This window comes from Oculina patagonica, chromosome 1 (genome assembly GCF_052425735.1).
Source record: "Oculina patagonica isolate OP01 chromosome 1, crgOcupat, whole genome shotgun sequence".
NCBI classification, from domain to species: domain Eukaryota; kingdom Metazoa; phylum Cnidaria; class Anthozoa; order Scleractinia; family Oculinidae; genus Oculina; species Oculina patagonica.
Window position 1 is genome coordinate 16,443,598 of NC_135758.1, and position 21,939 is coordinate 16,465,536.

A 21,939-nucleotide genomic window follows, 5' to 3' on the forward strand; every position below is an offset into this window, starting at 1 on the left:
TGTAATAACTGTTTTCTTACTTAAGCTTATTCATGATCAATAACAATGTACAGTCGTACATATTTTACCCATTTTTGCCAGAAAATGTCTCACCTGGAGAAGAAAACACTGGGTACACCTCACAATTGCTAGTAGAAATTTTTACTTCGTCGATGCCAATGGCAAATTCATCAATACTGTTTGTAAAGCCTCTGAACACAATCTAAGGGTAACAGAAGTAGAATGATACTCTTATCTGACATATACTTTTGCGTTATACTTTACAAAAGCTACACAATCAAAAGGTACGGATTTTGTTTTAGAATTCGTGTTTGAGAACGTTTATTGTAGTTGACGCTTTTTATTGCAGTACTTTGAATGCAGTCTTTGGCTGCAACCAAAGTTTATGAAAATATTCTTTTGTTAAGTTTGTTTGTTACCTTCGAATCCGCTTTTTCCATCCAAGACACTTGACCCACTGACCACGTGTCTCCATGATAACCAATCAGATTGTAAAGAAGAACTTCGCTTTCATCGTGAATCGATTTCAAGCTGACGTTGAGACTGGAACTAGCTTGAGCTCGCATTGAATAGCGAAATGTCAGACATAATCGGACAGACTCGCCAGCTGAAATCCAGGGCGTTTCTAGTTTGGTGACATATGGAGTACCACCTGTATACGCAAAGTAGCCTGAAAATAAAAAGCAAGTAGAAGATAAGACTACAAAAAAAGAACATTACTTTATATCGAGGCGTGACTGAATAAGTAAAACCCAGCTTTAATTTGCCTTAATATTTTGCTCAAGACAAATACAACGTAACAACAAATTAAGAAACACGAAGGCGCACTAGAAAACGGAGCTTTCTAATCTACAGTGAATGAAACAATAGCTAAAAATAGAAATAATATAAAAATAGAAAAATATAACTCGCTGATTTCTTTGCAAATTATCATAACTCAAACAGAATTACGAACAAACTTTTTTCAGTTATTTCTCAAACAATTTTGGTCTCTCAGAAATAAATAAAACTGGCAAAACAAGATGTAATTCTGACACAACAGAGTCTTTACGATAAGGCAAACCGCGCACTACAGTCAAACTCCTCACTCGAAGGTCATATTTGAATTAGATAACAGAAACAGTTATTTTTTTTCTAGAAAAATTTCATTCATATCTGACTGAGCTGAAAAAACCCGAGAAAATTCGCGTTTTTGGTAAAATTTTATGTCCATGGTGGATTTAAAATTTGTAGAGTAACAAATAGAAGCCTCTTGCCACGTGCAAAACGTAAATACAAATTAGATGGTGTGAAAGGAGGAAGAGCCAAGTCCTTTTTATCGTGCTTCATGTTGAAAGTTTCGTCACCAGTAGTTGGGCATGCGCAGGCCCGCGTCGATTTACTCTCACTATTGGCGAGTTGACACAATATTGCAATGATGGTGAGGGATGACCTCAACAAAATTATATAAAGCATATCATGCCTGAACATGATATGTGGTTATATATTTTGTCGACTTTACAATTTTTTTTGAGTGGAAATGCTACTTAAACGCATTGATAAATATGTTGTAACTATCGTTAATTAAGCAGTTTAACAGTGTTGGTTTAATGTAAGGCATGAACTTGTACCTTTGTGATCAGACAGATTATTTTGACTGGAAAACGTCCACTTCCCTTCAGTTTTATGTTTTTCATCACCAGTGTTCCATTTTTGACAAAGTCCTAATGAATTTTCAAAACTGCACTCCTCAACAATAGACTCTGAAGATTTAGAGAAAAGAAATGTTGATGAATTTTTAGGAGGAACTTATGATAAAGTATTGTATTGTATGAAATGGGTGCATTTTACTCGCTCACTCATTTACCCTCTTAGTGGAGTGACATCTTTTTACAACGAAAGATAAAAATAAAATTAAAGGTCAGTTGGGAAAAAAGCTGAACGCTACATCAATCATGTTAATAAATGAATGCCTGCATCAGATATATTATATCGAAACTCTTTAATTTAGAACAACTATCAGTGTATTTTATCTGCCTTAAAATGATTTGATTATTACGTTCGATATATCTTGGCGCGACTTATACTTTCAATTTCATTGTATATTATTGCGTTCGCATTTTGTATAAGAAGTAGTGGTTAAAAAATTTGGAGTGATCGTGCAGTAAAGTGAATTATATGTGAATGGATTTTTCTTAAAGTATTGTAGATATTTATTTGTAAGTATTGAAGCTGGCTGTACCGTTAACAGTGATATATCCCAAGTGTTTTCTTCTGACAGTCGATTCGTTCACGAAAGAGCGATGGACCTTGATAAAATATAAAGATATGCATGTTATTAAAAAAGGCAGCATTTCGAAAACATGTTGGGTATGTTGTCAATTAACAAATAAACCCTTTAATTAGTTACCTCCGTTGCATACTGTCCCGGCTGTACTTTTGCAGATACGTTAATGTTGAATTGTTTTTCCTCACATGTAGTCTGCAGAGAATTGTCAATAGTGTAATCTTGTCCGAGAACGCGGATCTTGAGCTGCATGGAGCACTCTGGACACCACATACCAACACAGCACAGCTTGTAAATTGCTTTGATAAAGAAAAATTGACATATGGATTTAGCCAAGCCTAATAGTGGAGCTTTACTGTATGTTTATTTCTTAAGCGTTGTGCCGACTTGTTAATAACGACAATTACTTAACGATCTCGAATTATCGCGTATTGCAAACTGAAAATAGTGGTAGTTTATGGTTATTTCCTCTTTTACTTCACTTGTATATTTTCTTTCTTTTCTTTACACTTCTCTACGCTCTTACGTCATAGGGCTCAACTCTTGCGCGCGCAGTGCAAGTAGCGTACGGACAATCACTTCACAACCAAAATGTTTCAGCTCACCAAATCTTCTTGGGTTTCTGCTCGCGTGCACCTTCTTCTAATGTGGCTGTATACATTATTGAAGATACTATATGCTGTACGATGATCATTATTTCTCGAGATGGTATATATAGAACAGCAATTAACTTATTAAATATTACAGCGTATGTATTAGTAATATATGATTATGTACCAACCAGAAATGTATAAAGTCGATCCAAAGGTAACTGATATGTCTTTAATTTTCTGCTTTACTTTGAAGGTTAACTTTCTTTCACCTTTTTTGAAAGGGATAAAACAGAAACAATTATCCTTTATAACTTACTGCAACAGTTAGCTGAAAAACTAATCAGGGCTGGGTTGTTCAAATCACGATTAAGCTAATCCAGGATTAGTATTGAAATAGATTTCAGTTTTTTAACTTCTTAGTGAGGATTTCTGTTTATATTTCCTGTCCTCAATTTTTGACATCGACTAATCTCAAACTCCACAAATCATAAACAATAAAACACTTTCATACACGAAAATTGAACGTTCGATAAACTTTTAATCCTGGGTTAGTGTTAATCGGCTTTCGAACAAACCGGCCCAGTTTTACATCTCTTGCATTACTTTGCATTGATTTGTGTCAGATACCAACATCGATAGGGTCCTAGGGCTTGCATTGCATTACAGTTGTCCATAAAATTATAGTAGAGAATTTGACAAAATTCAGTCAAATGTGATTTAGAGAAATGTCAGAAGCAAGAATAACTCATGTTAAAAATAAGTCAAAAGACTGAATGACGAACAGGAAACCAGTCTTGCTTTAGCTTGTGTAACAAAAAATTCTAGATTAACTTTTAGGCACTGGTACGACAAAGTCATACAATTATTTTACTTGATTACAAACCTGGAAGGACCCAAGTTGTATGGTTCCCAACAAGAGGCCTTTCAAAAGACCGAGTGTTATCAGGAAGTCTCCAACCCACAGACAAGTGGCCTCGCCGATAAGATTCTCTTGAGAAACCTTCCAGCAGATAAAGTATACAGCTTTTAAGGTAGATGTTCCTCGATTTTTGTGCTGTTGTCCTTTAACAACAAGAGGGAAGTTGATTCGAAGCTAAAACTTGTTATGCAACTTGGGAATATTAGTTTTCGTTATTCAAAATTGAGAATAGAAAAGTAAAATCAGTGAGGCATACCAGACATCATTCCAAGACGGTTTTAAATTTAAACGGTTCCTTTCAGTTTTTGTGAGTTTTGGTCATTTTCATATAAAAAAACTCAGGTGAAAAATTAACTAAGGCTTCATTTTGATAATATGTCCAAACAGATTCCGATACAAAAAGCTATTTTAAAAAAGACAACAAATGTTTTCCTACTCGTCCCACTTCAGACGTTCTGTTTTTGTTGGTAATTTTGCAAGTAGTTCTCCTTCACTCTCCGCTTCGCGTTCATCGTTCAGTGTTGGTTCGTTCGCTTCTTTTAGCCACAGTTCGCATTCGTCTTCACATGTCATGTAGAATGTGTACAATCCATTTACTGCAGGCTGTAACATCAAATTGAATAGAATTAGCAGAATACACCAGGCTATAAATGTTTATTAATAAAACAAGAAACCACGCTTACTGCACTTGATTGGTCAAAAAACATGTCACAAAACCTCTATGCAAAAGTAAGAAAACTATTTTCATTTGTTTTGTAAAAGTAATACAATACAATTTTTCTCATTGTTTTCATTGAGGTATGGAAACGTTCGTGAAAGTAGAATTTTTTAGAGAACCCGAATCCGAAGCTGTAGAAACACTTTCCTTCTCGTTTCCCCACATATCCACTCATGCTACCTAAAACTAAAGACGGACGTTTCGTCCTTTTATGATGTATTAGAAGTAGTACTAGAAAGTATATGGCACCGTCTATTTCTCACAACATACATTCCGGCTACCATACCTGGATAAACGTAGACAACCGCTGTCCATATGTAGTAGAAAATTCTGGAGCGATGTCAAAAGCTTCTAGTACGGATAGAGTGTCAGCAGCTTCTCGAAAAACTGGATGATACTTCATTATAGGCTCATCTTGGCTACTGATTTCCTTAAACCATACTTCTCTAAGAATTCCAGTAGACTCACTCAAAGCTTCTAAAAGACAATGAAGATCGAATGTTTAAGTGCTTTTGATTAAACTCAAACCCATTGCACGTTGTTTGTAATTTGGATGACGTACCAAAATGACTTCTGTTCAGGTTGTTGAAGCGTTAGTCACCAACAACAGTTCTTTTCAGAACTTCTCTCACCCAGACGATCACACAATACGAACTACTGATACTCCTGGGTTCAAACCATTTACTTAAACGGAATAACTTACCAAATGCGTAAACAGCTACTTCACATAACACCAGCGTTATGTCTTCTGCTGTCACGTGAACTGTCACGTACCGACCAGTGGCTGGAGGACTGCAGCGGAACACATGGAAATGTTTTCTTGGAAACGGATTGGGTTCAATGCACGAGTGGTTCTGGGCGGGAAGACTTCTAGTGCTTTCAATCTTGATGTCCAAGTTAGCGTTGTGGCAACAGTCAATCCCGAGAAAAACGTGTACAGTATGCACGTAGTAATCTTTCGTTAAATCCACTTGAAACCAAGGATTTGTTGCCTACAGGCGAAAAAATGATGAAAATAATGTTCATGAAGATATTGAATCTGATCCAAATGTTACAAGATATAAATGGATTTTGACGAACATATGATTTGGCTGAACACGCACACCTGTCAGGAATAATAGGCTCTACAAATTTATGTTGAAAACCACTGTTTAAAGTAATGCATCTGATGAAAGACGATTGGACAAAAAAAAAATTTCCGTATTTCGAGCAGTAGTTACAAATGTGCAAAGATACAAAATCAGACGATTAACATAAAATTTGGAAACATTTTAGTTGTATTTCTTTAAAAGCTCTTTGAATCTTTGCTTCTATCACGACTGTAAATGAGATTATCATCAAGGGAAATTAGGTTAAATTGTTTGATGTCACAGCCATTTTGCGTTGTTAATTGTATCAGGAAGACAGGTTTTCTTTTGGACAAATAAAAGTTGCAATGCCTTCTATTCTTCTTTTTCATTCAATACATACATACATGAAAATAATTACCGAATGGAAAGTTGTGCAAGTGCTGAAGAGTCCATCGACTGCAAGCGAAGCGTGAGCTTGTGCTGCTGGATCAGATTGGTTGACTGGTGTGTGAAGAGCGACATTCCCTGCCTTGACTAAAATTGAAAAGACTAGAAAAATAAGAACAAAACGAGCAGGTGGAGCACGCTGTCATATTTTGTGGGTGAGAATGAACATTAATGAATGGTAACAATTTCTTCCGAAATAATTATTAGATTGGTTCAATTTTATCTTAGCTACTGTTAGAAGTGTACCTGATGGCGGACCACAAACAACGCCAGAGTCCTCCAGGTGGGCACAATCCTTCACACCTAGATCTGCTCTTTTACAAAACAGCAGTGAGCTCTCATTTCCAACACATTTTACATCATCCAACCATATAGGACCTGGACCACTCCCAAACGATTCACCCTTGGTGGCGGTGGTAGCCTGGGGAAGACCAAGCATATTACAAACGACGTTTGCATCTTCAATGCTCCAGTAATCATCGCACACCGTTCCCCAGACTCCGTTTACGGACACTTCCACTCTGCCTTCACTCGGCGAGCTGCCGTCCATTAATCGAACTTCAAAAGCTGAAAATCATTGCATCATAACATTAGAGTTCCTTGAGGTGAGAAAGGCTGGTGTTCAAAGTGTCGTACTGCTTTAAATATAAGTTACAAATTGTTGGACTTTGCTAAGCACAAGAAGTGAGCACCTTTTTGTATTATTTTCACGAATTTCGCGATTTTCAAAAAATTGCAAAATTAATAACGTTTTCTATTATGTTTTTATGTTTAAAACGCATATCTGGCCAAATCGCGAAACTTAAGTCCCGCGAAGTATGCCCGTTCCATTTTCGCGACTGAATTAATTTCCCGCGAAAATATGTAACAATAAGTACATGAAAATTTCGCGACACGTTAATTTCGCGATTTTGAGGTGTGCACATTTCGCGACACTTAAATTTCGCGATTTTGCGAAAATTTTGTACTTCGAGCAACTTTAATTTCGCGTTTTTTAGTAAGACACAATTTACACTTCCTTGGCAATATTATTTTACATGCCCTTAAATAAAAAAAAAAACGACTTTATCAAAGGAACAATGACGTCAAAAAAACGCAAGAGCGGGACTTAATCTTGGCAAAGTAGGTCACGCTTGTACGTGCATGAATAATTTTTCTTGAGTCATTTGACGACAACATCAATTTAAATTGAAAATTCCTTTCTTTAGTGGTACTTAACGTTTTCTTTCTTAATTATTGAGACATGTGAGTCACTTAATTTTCGCTCTTTTTTTAGAATCGCGAAAATCGCGAAATTAACGTGTCGTGAAAATTTCATGTAATAAGAGGGTCTCAATGGGGTTAACCGTTAGCCGTAAAACGGCCAAAAATTTAGCCGTAAGGCGTAAAAATTGGAAAATTTTAACCGTTAGCCGTAAAAAATCGGACAGCAATTTTAAATAAAACAGACTCGGTCACTTCATCGTCCCAGAATGGTCCTAAGACCAAAAATATGTTTTTCAATAATGGAAATTAATTTGTAAGTTTTAAAAACAATGGAAATTAATTTTTGTGTCTAGTGCGAAGCGCAGACACTAAGCTATAACGCTAAAATTTTTCAGAAAGTACTTCATATACGGCAAATTATGACGTCATACTAACCAAATTCCACTGAGATTTCTAATACGTGACAGCGTACACGAAGTATTTTACAGAAATGCTTCTCTGCTTTATAGTAATCGATAATCACTCGTTTTGCCTTCGTTACCCCTTCGTTATTCCTTCGTGAACAACTGATGAAAACGTACGTAGAACAAACGGAACAAGTCTAATTTGAGATAATTGAGACATTAATTACGTCAACAAACGTCAACACAATGTATTGCGCTAAAAATAATAAATTCTCGGACGTTTGAAGACTTTTGTCTCTTCATTAACGTCAAAACTGCCGTTAACAGACAGCACGCGCAAGACCCTGCATTCAAATGGGATGAACGTTGACTTTGCTTTCTTTGCTTGCGGCGAAGATACATTTTAAATTAATTTAAATGTACACGCGCGTGCTGTCTGTCTTCTACACTGTTGAAGCTAGAATCCTCTACAACTATAGTCTATGCCGACAAAAACCTAATAAATGCACTACCGTGACCGAGCAATACAGTAATGCACAAAGCTCAATAAAGCTCAGCACTAGACACATGTACGCAGTGCGGACCTATTTTTAACTTCTGTTAACCGCAATGGAAATAAACTAACCGTTAGCCGTAAAACAGCCAAAATTTTAACCGTTAACTGTAAAAGCCACCACCCCATTGAGACCCTCTAATAAGGTAATAGGAAGTCTTTGTTTTTGATTTGATGCTTGTATTGTGTATAACTTTTTATACATTGCAAGCTGAGTGTTATTTGTAATTAAAAATCGCAATACCAGTATATACAAAACATTCTCACAAGTAATGTTTCCACAAATCACTCCAGCATCTTCATGGTGCTGACACTGACTTGAAGCGCCCAGCCCAAGATGACTACAATCAAGGATTGATTTCTCATTTCCAACACATTTAACTTCGTCCATCCAAATCGTCCCAGTCCCTGGACCAAAGCCTGAGTTTCCGGGGGCCGCGTATGCCTGGGGAAGACCAAGCATATGGCAGATGACTGTGGCACTGTTCAAATTCCAGCGATCGTCACAAATTGTTCCCCACATTCCATTCACTGCGATTTCTACTCTTCCTTGCGTGGAAGAATTACCTCCTGCTAGGCGAACCTCAACTGAAATTTTAATCAAAACAATGGGGAGACTTATCACTAAATTGTCTTTAGTTTTCAAATTACTTATAGCACGTTATGCCAGTTTTTAATTGCAATGGAACTGAGACTAAATCAGACTTTGGTATTGTGCTTCGTGACATCAAGAATCAACATACACCTTAAGAACCCTTACAGCTCATAATTATTTTCGTAATCCTTTTCAATGTGGTAGTGCTCATAACGCCTTTTACGTACAGAATTAACAATATATTCTCAGATGACAGTAAAGGTCATTTTACCTTAAGTGAAGGCAGCAAACCCATATATGGTTAAATTTAATTAACCATGTCACGTGTCTGTGTATATTTGTAACATGGCTAGAGGGAGACCCAATCAGAACTTACTTTTGGCACAGTAAGCCAACCTTCCAGACCAGACTCCTGATTCCAGGCATGTTCTTGTAGAAGAGCCAATGAGGCGATATCCTGGTGCGCATGTCAGGTTACACTGACTTCCAATTAAGTCTCCAGCAGAGCACTTGATAGTTCCATTTTGTAAAATTGGAATTATTGGACAAGAAGTAACTGCAAAGCCAAAATGAAACTTTCTCGTACTTCGTGCTTTAAAAGTGATAATGCTGTCAAGAGCTTAACAAGAGAAAATAAAGCTACAAAGAGTAAATAAACCTCTTTTTATTTTACTTCCTGAAACAAACATCTTGAAGTAGGAGAAACGCTGTTCGAATTTATATTATTTTAAGTAACTGTAAGATAAACTTTTTTATCATATGACCCGTACGGACCCGCGCGCAATTTCCTTGGAAAACCATATGAAAAAAAGTCCCGTATGAGGGCCGTACGCCTCGCTCTAGCAGGGCCGGAAAAAGCCGTACGGCCCTACTAGAAAAGCGTACGGCCCCCGCTACTGCCGAAATTGGAACCAGTTGATTCCACAGCAGTTTGAATTCAGATAAACAATAGTTAAGATTTTTCTAAAAAGCAAACTGATGTCCAACATGTTTATTAAAACTTAACTATCTAGAAAACAATGTAGTTTGCAGGCGCAAAAATTAAAACAAAACGTGTTTAAACTCGGCAAATGATGAAGAAATACTCCGGACAACAACAATAAAATCGAAATAAAAGCCGTATAAAAACAACGTAATCGGACAAAGACGTATCCTGGTTTGAAGTCATGATAAACATTGAAGAAAAAATGCAAATGCGAAGTAAACATAAATTTCTCTTTTCTCAGGCTGCGGAAATTTTAAATCACAACAAACAAAATGCGAGTACCTGTTTGCGACTAACCTGATCAATGACACAGTTTTCCGCTTGTTTTCACGAAGCATTTTAAGCACAATTTGGACATCAACTGTAATGCAGAGCTCAACATCGTCGATGAACTAACGAATGCAAGGACTAAGCAGCAACAGCAGACGTTCATGAATCTACGACCCGTGGTAAACAAACCAATTTGAAGCCGAAGGGAAACGAAGCGAAGCAAAATCCTGAATTGCTAGTACAATCCCTTTCCAAGTCTTCCTGTAGTTGATAGATTATGATCTAGTGTTGTTTTTAACATTCAAAATCCTTCTTGGAGGAAAATTAATTAATCCTCTCGTTCAAACCAATTGTGAATTTCGGCAGAAGAAACGTCGCTAAGTTGTTCAATCAGGTTAAATTCAGTCTTCGCTGAGACGAGCATGACTAGCCGAAACGTCGTGCAAACTCTTTGTTGTAGTCCTTCACAAACGTTTCCTTTGAAATTTCTACTAACTGCATTCCTGTACGAGGAATTTAGTCGGATTTAAATCTCCTTGGATTGGAGCTTAACTCGGATTGGAGCTTAACTCGGCGATTTGGTTGAGAAAAAACAATAAAAAAATTCAGTGGTCATATGATAAAATGCTTATTGACTGAGTTAGGTCGGGCCGGACGGGAAAATATTTGGCTCGAGGTCAGACCTCGACCTCGAGCCAAATATTTTCCCGTCCGGTCCTCCCACTCAGTCAATAAGTACATAGTATCTGTGTTATTGTAAATGTGTAGATGTGTCTTGTTAGCTTTCGATTACCTTATTGAAGCCTTAAATCATGGTCTCGCGATAACTAAAACATACCATTACACACATCAGACACGGACACGTCATCCAACGAAATATCTCCCTGGGTACCAGTCCCTACCATGCCTTCAAAAGTGAGCTGAAAAATATTAGGTGTAATATTAACAACAAACATTGATTGTGTATTCGTGATACTTGTGAATCGAGCTGTGATATAAGAGCAAAATATAATAACTACTCACTGCTATTTACATTTCCTGATCTAGGGTACATCAACGTGACATTTCTTGTTTTAAAAGTGTTTTAAAACTTTTGTCTCCAAAATGAGCGTAAAATTCAATAACTTGTATTAAACTGGAGTAGAGTTTCTTGTTCTCAGAGCTTGCCGGCATGAAACCTGTTGGACATAGCTTACTTCACTCTGTTATGCATTTTGTTTAGTCCGGAGTGTCGACAAAACTATTTTAATACATGAAGCTCGGTCATAAAGATGTAAGATAAACTGACTTGAACGATATAGTCCATACCTTGCTGTTTAATCCATTTACAGAGACCTGTGCGTGCCTCCAATCAGATCCCTGGTCTCCCATTATTTGAAAAGTAACGTTGCTGTCAACAGACAAGCGAAGCTTGCCTATGGCCGGTCCGTGCATGTGATAAAAGAACGAGAGACAAAAGTTGCCAGAAAAAACTGGAGAGACCAGTTCTGCACGGTCGCCACTCTTTCTGGGATAGTCGGCCTCAGTATAAATGTATTTCCCTGTTTAAAGCAATTTTTAAAAGTCATTTAAATATCTTTCTACTGTGTGGTAGAATAACTTAACGACATCCATTGATATTGTCAGTAATGTCGCTATTTCAAATGACACTTAAATTAGTTAAATTATCATCATATAATACAATACTAAAAATCAAAATGTTCGATACGTTGTTGACTTTTTATAGCTTACAACAGTTGTCATAGCAACTATGAATTGGGTTTATTTATTTTACTGCCACTGATTTTCACTTGCGTAATTCAGATTATTACCGATGAAATTAAACCGTGACAGGGAAAAAGACTTTGTGGGTTTGTGTAGGGGTGACATGAATTTAACGCGGTAAAAACTGATGATTTACACTTAAAAGAATGCAGTGGTCTCGATCATATACATAACCCATGACCACCGTGAAATTAAATCAACTTAAAAAAGATAATATGGATAAGTTGTCGGTACATTTTCCAGTGTTACTTTATCAGTTAGCATAGTCAGAATGAACCCCTTTAACGAAGATATCACTACAAAAATATGGGTTACTCTAGACAGATCTACTGAGTTTCAGTTGGAGACTTTGGGAGTGGAAGTGAGTGTCAGTTTCTTTAACCATTGTCATAACTTTGTTTCAAGGCTACTAAGTTCTGAACAATAGGTCAAGACAAATTACAGTATAACTAGTCGACAATTTAAAAGAGTGCGTTAACTTTGAACGTTTTACCGTCAAGTCATCTACCTTGGCCTGTAGTGTGATCTCCATGACTCGGCCCAGTGTCCTCTGAAGGAGTCTGCCCGGACTGCAGGGTCCAATCAAAATCGTCCTCTGAAGACTGCTGCCAGCCGCACAAGTCAGAGTCAAACGTACAAGCAATTCCTTGAAAGGAAAAGTCATGAAACGGAAATGGAAGAAAATTAAAGAAATTGGCCAGAATTTTTTTCCCCAAAAATGCACTTATGTTGTATATAAAAAGAAAGACACGTAAACATACTATAGAAGGTGTTTTAGAAGGGAGAGGATGAAACGCTTGACTCACAAACCCTACGATTTTGAACAAAAGGTACACAATGTGTACATGTGGCTACTTGTTTATTTTTTTCGAATGCAACGGGAAAATACTTTTTTAGTTTGTGATCCATTTATTTGATAGATTATTATAAGAATGCGTCATTCTTTTTGTGAAGTTTACTAAATAAGAGAATTTTCGAATAAAGAGCTTGAAGTTTTTAATCAGGTATATTTTCTGAAGAAGGACAAAACACTTTGTTAGGTGTGTTACATTTTAAGATTGAAAAAAGTGGAATCCCACCTTATGGCCACCCTGGGTATTTATGGTGTTCACGAACATGGGAACATGGCATGTAGTTTAATAGAAAAGTATAAAAGCTATGTTCACGAAACTTGGAAGTGTGTAGTGCCCTCAAAAAAGTTAATTTAAGTTTTAAAAATGTAAATTTTAGTTATATCCAAAACACTTACGATTTTCGATTAATTGAAAATTAAACACAAATGTTTAAATTTAGCAAAACCTCTCAATCAAACATGGTTGCGTTGGAAACGTCAAGTGATGTGGACATGAACTTGAAACGTCAAAATGTTTCCAGTTAAATTCCAGGAAAAGTAGAACTTTAATGCTTGTTATCTCTTTTTAAATTTGCATCTTTTTCACTCGCCGTTGTTCACTCTGCTCTCCAACAAACCATAACTCTGCACCATGCTTCGCTGTCCATTATAGCACTAGACCCAAATCTGATAAGAAAAAGCATGGGGCGGCAGCCTAAAGAATTATGGATAGTTCCCAACACGCTTATCAGTCATTAAAATTGTGTCCGACGTATTGGGCTCCAAAAAGTTTTTAAAATGTGTTGTAATTTTAGTGAGTTTGTCAGTGAAAAGAAAAATAAGCTAAATTTAGCACGCGATAAATTGTTCTGTTCTGCCTATCAGAAAGCACTTCTTCTTTTCGAATATTTGGGGTATTTTTGCTCTTAAACAAACCAATTTGAAACTTAATGGTGCCGTTGTGACTCGCCGAAAAAATATAATTTGGCGCTGCCGACAAGCGGTCAATTTTTGAATGAGCTCAACCATGAAAAAATAGTGGGCATTTTTCAAATTGACAACCGTCGCCGGTTTGATTGCAATTTCTCCTTTAAGAAAAAATTAAACAAAAAATACTGGTTTCATGTTACTGCTTCATTACAGAATTTTAACAGCTGTATCTTTTGAGAAATTCAATCATGCAAAGAAAGTATAAAGATACTTATTACTAATATATGAGTCAGACACAAGGAAAATCACTACATCTCTTGTGTAAAATTAAAAACCTAAAGTATCTTGTCAAGCCTTGTTGAAACTGCATGAATAGTCGTTGATAAAAGATTTTTTATGTCCTTATATTTTGCGCCTTATTATTCAGCTTGGCACGGCATGGCATTGAACAGCGGTTGAGATATTTTTAGAAAAAAAAAACAATAGTCGGATATTTTTGGGTTATCAAGTTAGGTTGAACGTTGCCCGATTCTGTGACACTTCACAGCTGAGTACTTTAAACCCAATATAAACTATATAAAACTGTCGTCAAAAAGTTGACAGGCAACAATGAACTGACCTTCATACGTGAATATTTAAGGAATTTATCAAGGAATCGATAGACAATTCAAATGAAGTGTGTTTTCTAGTTTTGATTATCTTTTCTGAGATCTAGTTTAACCAACTATCCAAAAAGAGAAAACAATCTGGAAGACGCAAAGAAAGTCACCTTAATTTGATCGTTTAGTAAAATTATTCATAAGAATAAATTTACAATAGACAAACTTGTTTTATCTAGCGCAAAACATAAATCGGTATAAAGATTTACTTTATATTATGCAGATTGAAGAGATTTTTATTCATGAGTTGTTTTTCAAGCTTGATGCAAAAAACCTCGAGGATTTTACGAAAGTTATTACCGTTAATAAACTGTTGCCAAAAAAGAATACATCTGAGCTATTGTTTTCGCTGCCATAAAAAAGATACCTACCTTCCAACGACCTTGCATGGAGTTCGTAAGGGCCTTTCCATAGGAGCCACAGGCAGAGACAGTTTAAAAAGTACCATTTCAGCATTTTAAGCTGAGATATAAATACCCTTCCTATGTCACACACCGTATGCCTTGAGCCTGAAATATAATAAAATGGATATTATGATTTCTAACATTGATGCCTTGTGTGCCTCAAGGCACTCACAGGTCCTCATAGGTCCAAATCGATAATACAAGTATTTTACAGTAGAACCTTCACGAATTAATGATGAGCTAGAGCTAATTATCGATGTCACTGGAAAGTTCGTTCTCTTGATTCACGAAGTTTGTCTCTGTTTAAAAGAAATAATAAATTTAAGTAGTTATCTTGTATCTTCATTTGCTTCTTTAATACAGATTTGGAGGAATATTCAGCCACCTACATTAACACCTTGCTTTTCCCACGACTTGAAATTTCTGACTTAGGTATAAGTCATGTCTTGCAGGAACAGTGTTTTCAAATACATACTACAACTTAAAAAGTCATGTAAATACTTTCTGATGACCTGAATATGCAAATATTTCAAGAACACTACAGAATTCGGACCTTGCGCACCTGCATAAGAAGCTACTAGAATTACGCCAAAAATTATTACTAAGAATTTCATCTTTTATGCTTCCTTGTTTGCTTAACACTTGACACATGAACAATAACCATCTTCACAAATTCAGAAACTAATAATTTTTATTCATCAACATTAGTACTGAGTATTTTATGAGGGAGGGTTGTCACTATTTCTTCATTGTACCGTTTCAAGAGCACACTCATTCTGTTCATATGAAACCTGAGCATTCTAACAACTTCAGGTTTTGGCGTAGATTGTGGTGGACTATCGATGGAGTTCGATTAAACCATTTAGTATCCAGCTCGAACAAAAGAAGGCCTAACATTTAATCCAAAACAAATTAAGCTGAAGGAAATTTGCAAACAGTAGATCACAGTGGTTTGTCTGACGGTAAAGAATACAACACATCTATCTAGTAAGACTAATAAACACAGTTGTTGCACGTATCAGCTGCTTTTTAATATGTATGTAAGTACCGACGGTAAAAGCCATATCCGCACACCAACATCCTCAAAAGACATTTAAAAACACGCTGAGGGTTTTTCGCTTTTTAGTACATCTCCACAAAAGAACGCAGTCAGCGATATAGGGAGGCTCGTGGACTATAAGGACAACGCGCATCCTTATTCACTGTGAATGTAGAGTAACGAGCATATAAAGGATACGGAATCAGGCAGAAAGCCTTTTCGCGTCATTTTGAAAGACGCAATCCGTGTAGCGTTTTTCCGCGGACAAGATTTTTATCATACACTGAGTACAAGGACATCTAGAATCCAAGATGGAGGAACATGCCTGACGAGGCTGAGATTTCAGCGAAATTTATAGCAGTTATACAAAGATATACAAATATATTTTTTTTAATATTTTAACTCCGAAATCGTGCGTTCAAAGAATAACAAAGACAGAGAATGTCAAGAAATTACCGAAGATTTTTAAAAATTTGTGTTTTTATCTCACACACAAAAACAATAAATCTACTTTCAAAAGTAGCTGAGTCGCAGCCTTCAAAAATAAAAAACTTATTGCAGTAGCCTCATTATACCCAGCCTAAGTAAACTGATAGACGTTCTACATCAAAATGAAATGAGAAATCGGAAATTAAGCACTGTTTTTATTTTTTCAAAACATCTGGGCTGTTTCGAAAACGCGGAGTGCGGAGTGCGAAGTGTGAAAAAAAAAAAATGAAACGAAATTAGAAAGTTAAAATTAAAGAAACGTAACCACACCTTGAAAAAAAACTAATAAAACAATTAAATAAAAAAAGAAAAACGAATAGGAAACCAAATACCAATTCTTATTTCAGTGATAATACTAATGCAAAAGCATTACTCACGGTCACGGCTAGACAGAAAGATTAGTGAGTTTGGCCAATCGCCCCCTCCTTTTGTTGTGTACCCGTTTTTGGATCATTTGGTTTGCGATCTTGAAGAAGATATTATATTTTGGTTACAAAATATAAGCTTTGTTTGCCGTAGTCCAAATTAAATACGTGAAAAATGATTAAGTCTGCATGGATATTTTTGTGGTTATTCATGCATACGAACTCGAGGTTTCCAAATCACTATATCACTCCAGAGGCATTTTGCGAGAAACAATAAAAACATTGTCTTAAAAAAGCACTTTCGTAAGCCGTAACGTACCAAGACTTTTGTTAGAAATTTTGAAAAGACTGTTAATTTATCCATTATAGAGGGGGTCGTATTACATACAATAAGAATTGAAACTGCGGAAAATTGGATTTAGTCTGAATATATATGTCAAATATGTTCGTTTCAAATGTTTACTTTAAAACATCAAACACACTTTTTACAATAACTGGCAGAATAAGATTGACGTAACCACGCAAGACCAAGCAACTTTAGGAAACTGTCACAGGGCGCGATTTCATATTGAACTTGTCTAATTTGCTGTAAAGTTTCGATGTAACTGCCAGCCATTTTAATCACATTTTACCATGGACAACACAGTGACAACACTGTTATAAACCAAAGCACTAACTTCATAAAATAAACAAAACTACTCAGTGAAACCACTCGCCTCCTGCCTCCTGGTGCCATCTGAGTTTTGAACATTTTATGATTTCATTACTATCGTCTCAAAAAATATAAACCATGAAAAATGTAATCGATTTGTTAATCTTCGGATGTACATGAGTGGGGGGTTATTTCGTAATTTTTAAAAGGGGATTTACCCTATATGCTGGAATTTTTAGAAGCTGTTCATTCAGCGAAAATTTTGACATGTCAACTATGTACCCATGATTTTTGAAAAAAGTCTTCGTTTTTGACATAATTCTTAACTTTTACCATTTTTAAAACATAATTGTACTATTAACATTTGCATTCTGGCTTGAATTTGTATCAAGTTACATTATTTTCTGATTTTCTAAAAAAATAATGAAATCCAAGATGGCGGCTCCTTTGCCGTTATTGACGTCACAGCCAACACAAATTATCTTAAGGTGGCTCGATACAGTTTTTTCTGGGCCATACCTTCAATTTGCAATTGGCCTTTAAACGATCTTCCCTGACTCGGATCGATATGAAAATTACACCATATATTGGTTTCAGATTGAAGTTTACTTTGATATATATTTTAAGGTAATCGATATTTCCATGGCAACGATAAACAGAAAACCGCCAAATCAGTAAAACCTGATTTTTGCGTGAATCAGATTTGCAGCTTAAAAACTAATACCAGCATCTCAAACCATGATGTACTGCAAGTAAAATATTGAAGAATTAAAAGATTCTATATGTTTGATTTCGAATAAATCGCAAAAATGTTTTAGATTGTACTTTTTGCGTAGATATAATAAATGAGCCCGGACACAAACACTACGTAGACGAAGTAATCTCAAATAACGCCAAAATGTGTACTAAAGTAATCTTTCGAAGTCGTGAAGTTTTGTTGAGTTTCCACAACGCGATTCTGAGAATTTGTTTTTTTCTTTCGACCACTCGTGTTGTAATTTTCAGATAATTTTCGGTTTTAAGCGCTTTTTGAAAAATCTATAAAAGGGCTCGATAGATTTTCTTTAAACTTTCAGCACGGAAGCTCAATTATGTAAAGAATTTTATCGCAAAGTTTTATTTTCTTTGATGGCAATGGCATTTTACTCAGGGAAAAATGATTTCTATGCGCATTAAAAAAAACGAAGAAAAAAACCCCTAGAGGAGGGTTCATCACCCCCCTCCCCCTTGAACCACGTGGGAGGACGAATTTGCATAAACGTCTGAGGGTATTTGACTAGTAAGTCACTTTTCGATAAGATAATGGCTAACTAGTCGAAAACGCGTTTGAATTTTTTTTAAATTAGTATAGAAGGAATGAAGCTTTAAATCTTTTTGGATTAAATTTTTATTGCGGATAAAATGATAAAGAGTACGTTTAGAGCAGGGGGGGGGGGGGGGGGAGAAACTTCCTTTGTTACACCACTCAAAAATGCGGCATAGCGGTGCCGGGTAACCGAGTGTGCGTAGTAGCTATCGAATGGTTGCTAAGGGCATAGCTTGACAAAGTTCACTGTTTAGTTTGCATGTTTTGGTCTTGACCATGCACAAACGCAATAGCTATTTGCATTTTGTTTGCTCCTTTAAAGTTTGCCGGACATCAAAACAACAAACAGTGATCATAGTTACGGTGAAAAGTCTGGAAAAAGTAAGCTTGTGAACTATACTATTTCTAAATCACTCCAATGATTCTGAAATGATTTATTATTCTTTGATTGTTAAATGTCAACCATGACAAATTTTTCGCTTGTTATTCCACGCCGCCAAAACATTTTCAGTGACGTGAAACATCAAATGCAAAAACCACCACTATTCGCATTTCACACGCATGTAGTCATTGACATTTATATCTTTTTAAGAAAAAACAGAACTTTGGGTGACGTCTTTCTTAGCAACGGCTTGACTGGCACAGACTTGCACCGTTTCCAAGCACCGCTTTGCCGTCTTTCTACCCCCTGGTTTAGAGAATGCCAAGGAAAGTGATCTTATTTTAGGCAACTCACTTGCAGTCGCAAAGAAAGCCCAGAATTAACTCATCAAATCCCCTTCTGTTTTTGTGCCCTTTTGTTGAAACTTGGTACATGTATGTTAAATATAAACAGCTTAATGTTCTCTATCCGAAAGTGTTATGATCCTTGTTTTGTTTTGACACCTGCTGGCCTTTATATGAAGAAACGTGATCTCTAGAAAGTACATGTTCCATCACTGAAACTAAGATAACCATCACAGATACTGGATATATAAGTTCCTCTAGAGTATAAGCTTTAACCAATAAACAACCCAGGCTAATTACTGCAAGTTTTTTTGGGGAAATTCTACTGAATCTTACGGGTTGTTTTTAAAAATTGATGAACATTTCACATTCTCAGGTAAAAGTTTGTTTTCATTGCCTCCAACATTACCTTGCTGTACGTCATGTAAGATTAAGGAGAGTAGCCTTAGAATGGGAATCAAGTTTCCCCCTGCTGCTATCTCGCCATCTTTCAGCTTTTTAATTTGTTCTAATTTTTACTCATTGTATATATGGCAAAGAAAAAAACAATAAAACAACTAAAACGTCACGATGCATAATTTTCTGTTCTACCATCTCCTACCTTTATATTGATAGATCGATGCTAAATGGGCCTTTGAGCGTGAAGCTTAGTTTTTTTTTTTTTTTTTTTTTAATGCATTTTTTTATTTAATAATTGACAAAATTTTTTACAATAGACAATTTTTTTACAAACAATAAAATAAAACAGAATACAAAAAAAGACAACTTACAGAGATAAAGTAACTAGGTAAAATAAACTATAAAGTAACTAGGTCTCGAATCTTCTGTTTGTCTATCCCGAGCTTGTTTTTCAAAAACTTAAGAAAGGCAGTGAAACAGAAAGGGTCTTCATTTTTCGCGGCAAAATAGATGTACTGTCTGGCCACAAGCAAACAAAAATTAATACCCCCAAAAGACTGCTTTTCAGGATGAAGAGCAAATAGAATATCGCGTTGTTGGAGGTGAATCTGCGGATTATTTTTCGAATTCCACCAAGAAGTAAACTTAGTCCAAAAAACTTTACTTGAATCACATTCAACAAAGAGATGCGTCAGTGTTTGTCTGCCATTGCAAAGGTAACATTTGTCGTTTTCTGCTAACTTGTCTCTAAAAAGTCTACTTTTTGTGTACAGAATGTTATGGTTGATCTTAAATTGAAAAACTGACATTCTGACGTCGAGAGTTAGCTTAAATGGAAGTTCATAAATATGTGCAATTTGCTCAGCAGAAAAACCTGCATTATCAAGCTTGCCCCGTGAGGTGGGTTTCTCAAAAACTTTTTTTGTTAGTATTTGTCTTAGCGTCTTGCTTGAAATACTTTGTATATTAGTAATCTTATCTTTGCAGTCGTTATTTTCGGTTTCCCCGTAGGTACCCTTGAGCAACTTTTTCCAGCTCGAGGGGATAGCATTTAAAAGCCCTAAATATTGCAAGAAGTGTGTTTTTATACCGAATATACACTGGAACTCGTTAAACGTCAATAAATTTCCGTTCTCAGAAATCAAATCTTTTATGTATTTAACTCCGGCTTCATACCACGGCCTAAAAAATACAGATTTTCCCGCAATTGTAATAAATCGGTTGTTCCAAATAACCTCATTTTCCACATTGTTTTTGCTTAAGGGAGTATGAGCCACAATCCTCTGCCATGCATCGAGTACGTCTTTGTAAAATAATGGTAAACAAGAAAGCTGCGGAAGAGTTTTTAGTGAAAAATTGCAATCAAAAATAAGTTTTCCGCCAATGTCTCTCAGATAATCAAGTGGCAGTGATTTCCACATAGCGCACTCGGGAGCAGATAGTCTTTTGACCCAAGCTGCTTTTAGCGATTTGTTGATTATATCAAAATCAGGCATACCTAAACCTCCTTCTTTTCTTTCGCCTATCATCGTTGTCTTTTTTTAATCTTTGGGTTCTTGTGGCTCCAGATAAAATCCACAATTTGCTTATTAACTCTTTTTACAAAATCTTCGGAAATGGGAAGAACAGCTGAGACAAAGGTTAATTTAGAGAGTGCTAAGGATTTTACTATGTTGATTTTCCCATACAGAGTCAAGTCTCTGGAAGACCAAACGTTAAGGCATTTTTCTAAGGAACTTAATCTTGTTTCTAAGTTTTTGCTATCAGAAATGTTCTGGTCTGTTGTAAAACAGATACCAAGAGCATTAACATAATCCTTAGGCCAGCGAATACCAAAGGGTGTGTCGGTTCTGTTCTTGTTTGAACCTAACCATAATGCCTCCGTTTTGGTCCTATTTAGCTCGAGCCCCGAACACAGTTTAAACAAATCCAGCTTTTTGAACAGGTTGCTGGCTGATGTGGTATCTCCAACAAGGCAAGTAGTATCATCAGCATACTGGGATAATTTAAATTCTTTTGAGTTAAGCGATAAGCCCTTTATCGATTTGTCGCTTCTAATAGCGCCTGCTAAAAGCTCCACCCCAATAACAAAAAGAATTCCAGAAAGGGGGCACCCCTGTCTAACTCCACGCTCCAAAGAAAAAAAGGGGGTTGCAAAGCCATTGTTAAGAACACAGCTTTGTGGGTTAGTGTAAAATGTTTTGATCCAATTAACTAGCATATCTCCAAAGCCAAAAGTTTTTAATGCTCTGAATAAAAAAGACCATTCAATGCTGTCGAAAGCTTTCTTGAAATCTAAAAATAGCGCAATGCCAGGAGTCTGCGTGTATTGACAACGTTCAATAACA

General features: G+C 36.2%; 2 protein-coding genes across 2 annotated transcripts in view; both read right to left on the minus strand.

The window, feature by feature from the left end:
- The window catches only part of LOC144658924 (uncharacterized), a 122,296-nt gene extending 119,623 nt beyond the window's left edge, over positions 1–2,673 (minus strand). The window contains exons 1-5 of the mRNA XM_078519430.1: positions 2,390–2,673; positions 2,222–2,288; positions 1,611–1,742; positions 420–670; positions 94–202 (exon numbers count right to left, since the gene is read on the minus strand). Coding sequence (XP_078375556.1) covers positions 94–202; positions 420–670; positions 1,611–1,742; positions 2,222–2,288; positions 2,390–2,539 — 709 coding nt within the window. The 5' untranslated portion in view covers positions 2,540–2,673. The remainder of the gene's footprint in view (positions 1–93; positions 203–419; positions 671–1,610; positions 1,743–2,221; positions 2,289–2,389) is intronic.
- Positions 2,674–3,021: 348 nt separating this feature from the next.
- On the minus strand, positions 3,022–19,679 carry LOC144645322 (uncharacterized). The gene is made up of 14 exons (XM_078504854.1): positions 19,602–19,679; positions 14,583–14,720; positions 12,299–12,436; positions 11,335–11,567; positions 10,865–10,946; positions 9,148–9,327; positions 8,444–8,764; positions 6,260–6,580; positions 5,985–6,115; positions 5,200–5,488; positions 4,783–4,973; positions 4,215–4,381; positions 3,743–3,921; positions 3,022–3,128 (listed from the first exon to the last, which is right to left on the minus strand). The coding sequence occupies exons 2-14, from the start codon at positions 14,665–14,667 to the stop codon at positions 3,022–3,024; spliced, it is 2,424 nt and encodes an 807-aa protein (XP_078360980.1). The 5' UTR covers positions 14,668–14,720; positions 19,602–19,679.
- Positions 19,680–21,939: the final 2,260 nt, after the last annotated feature.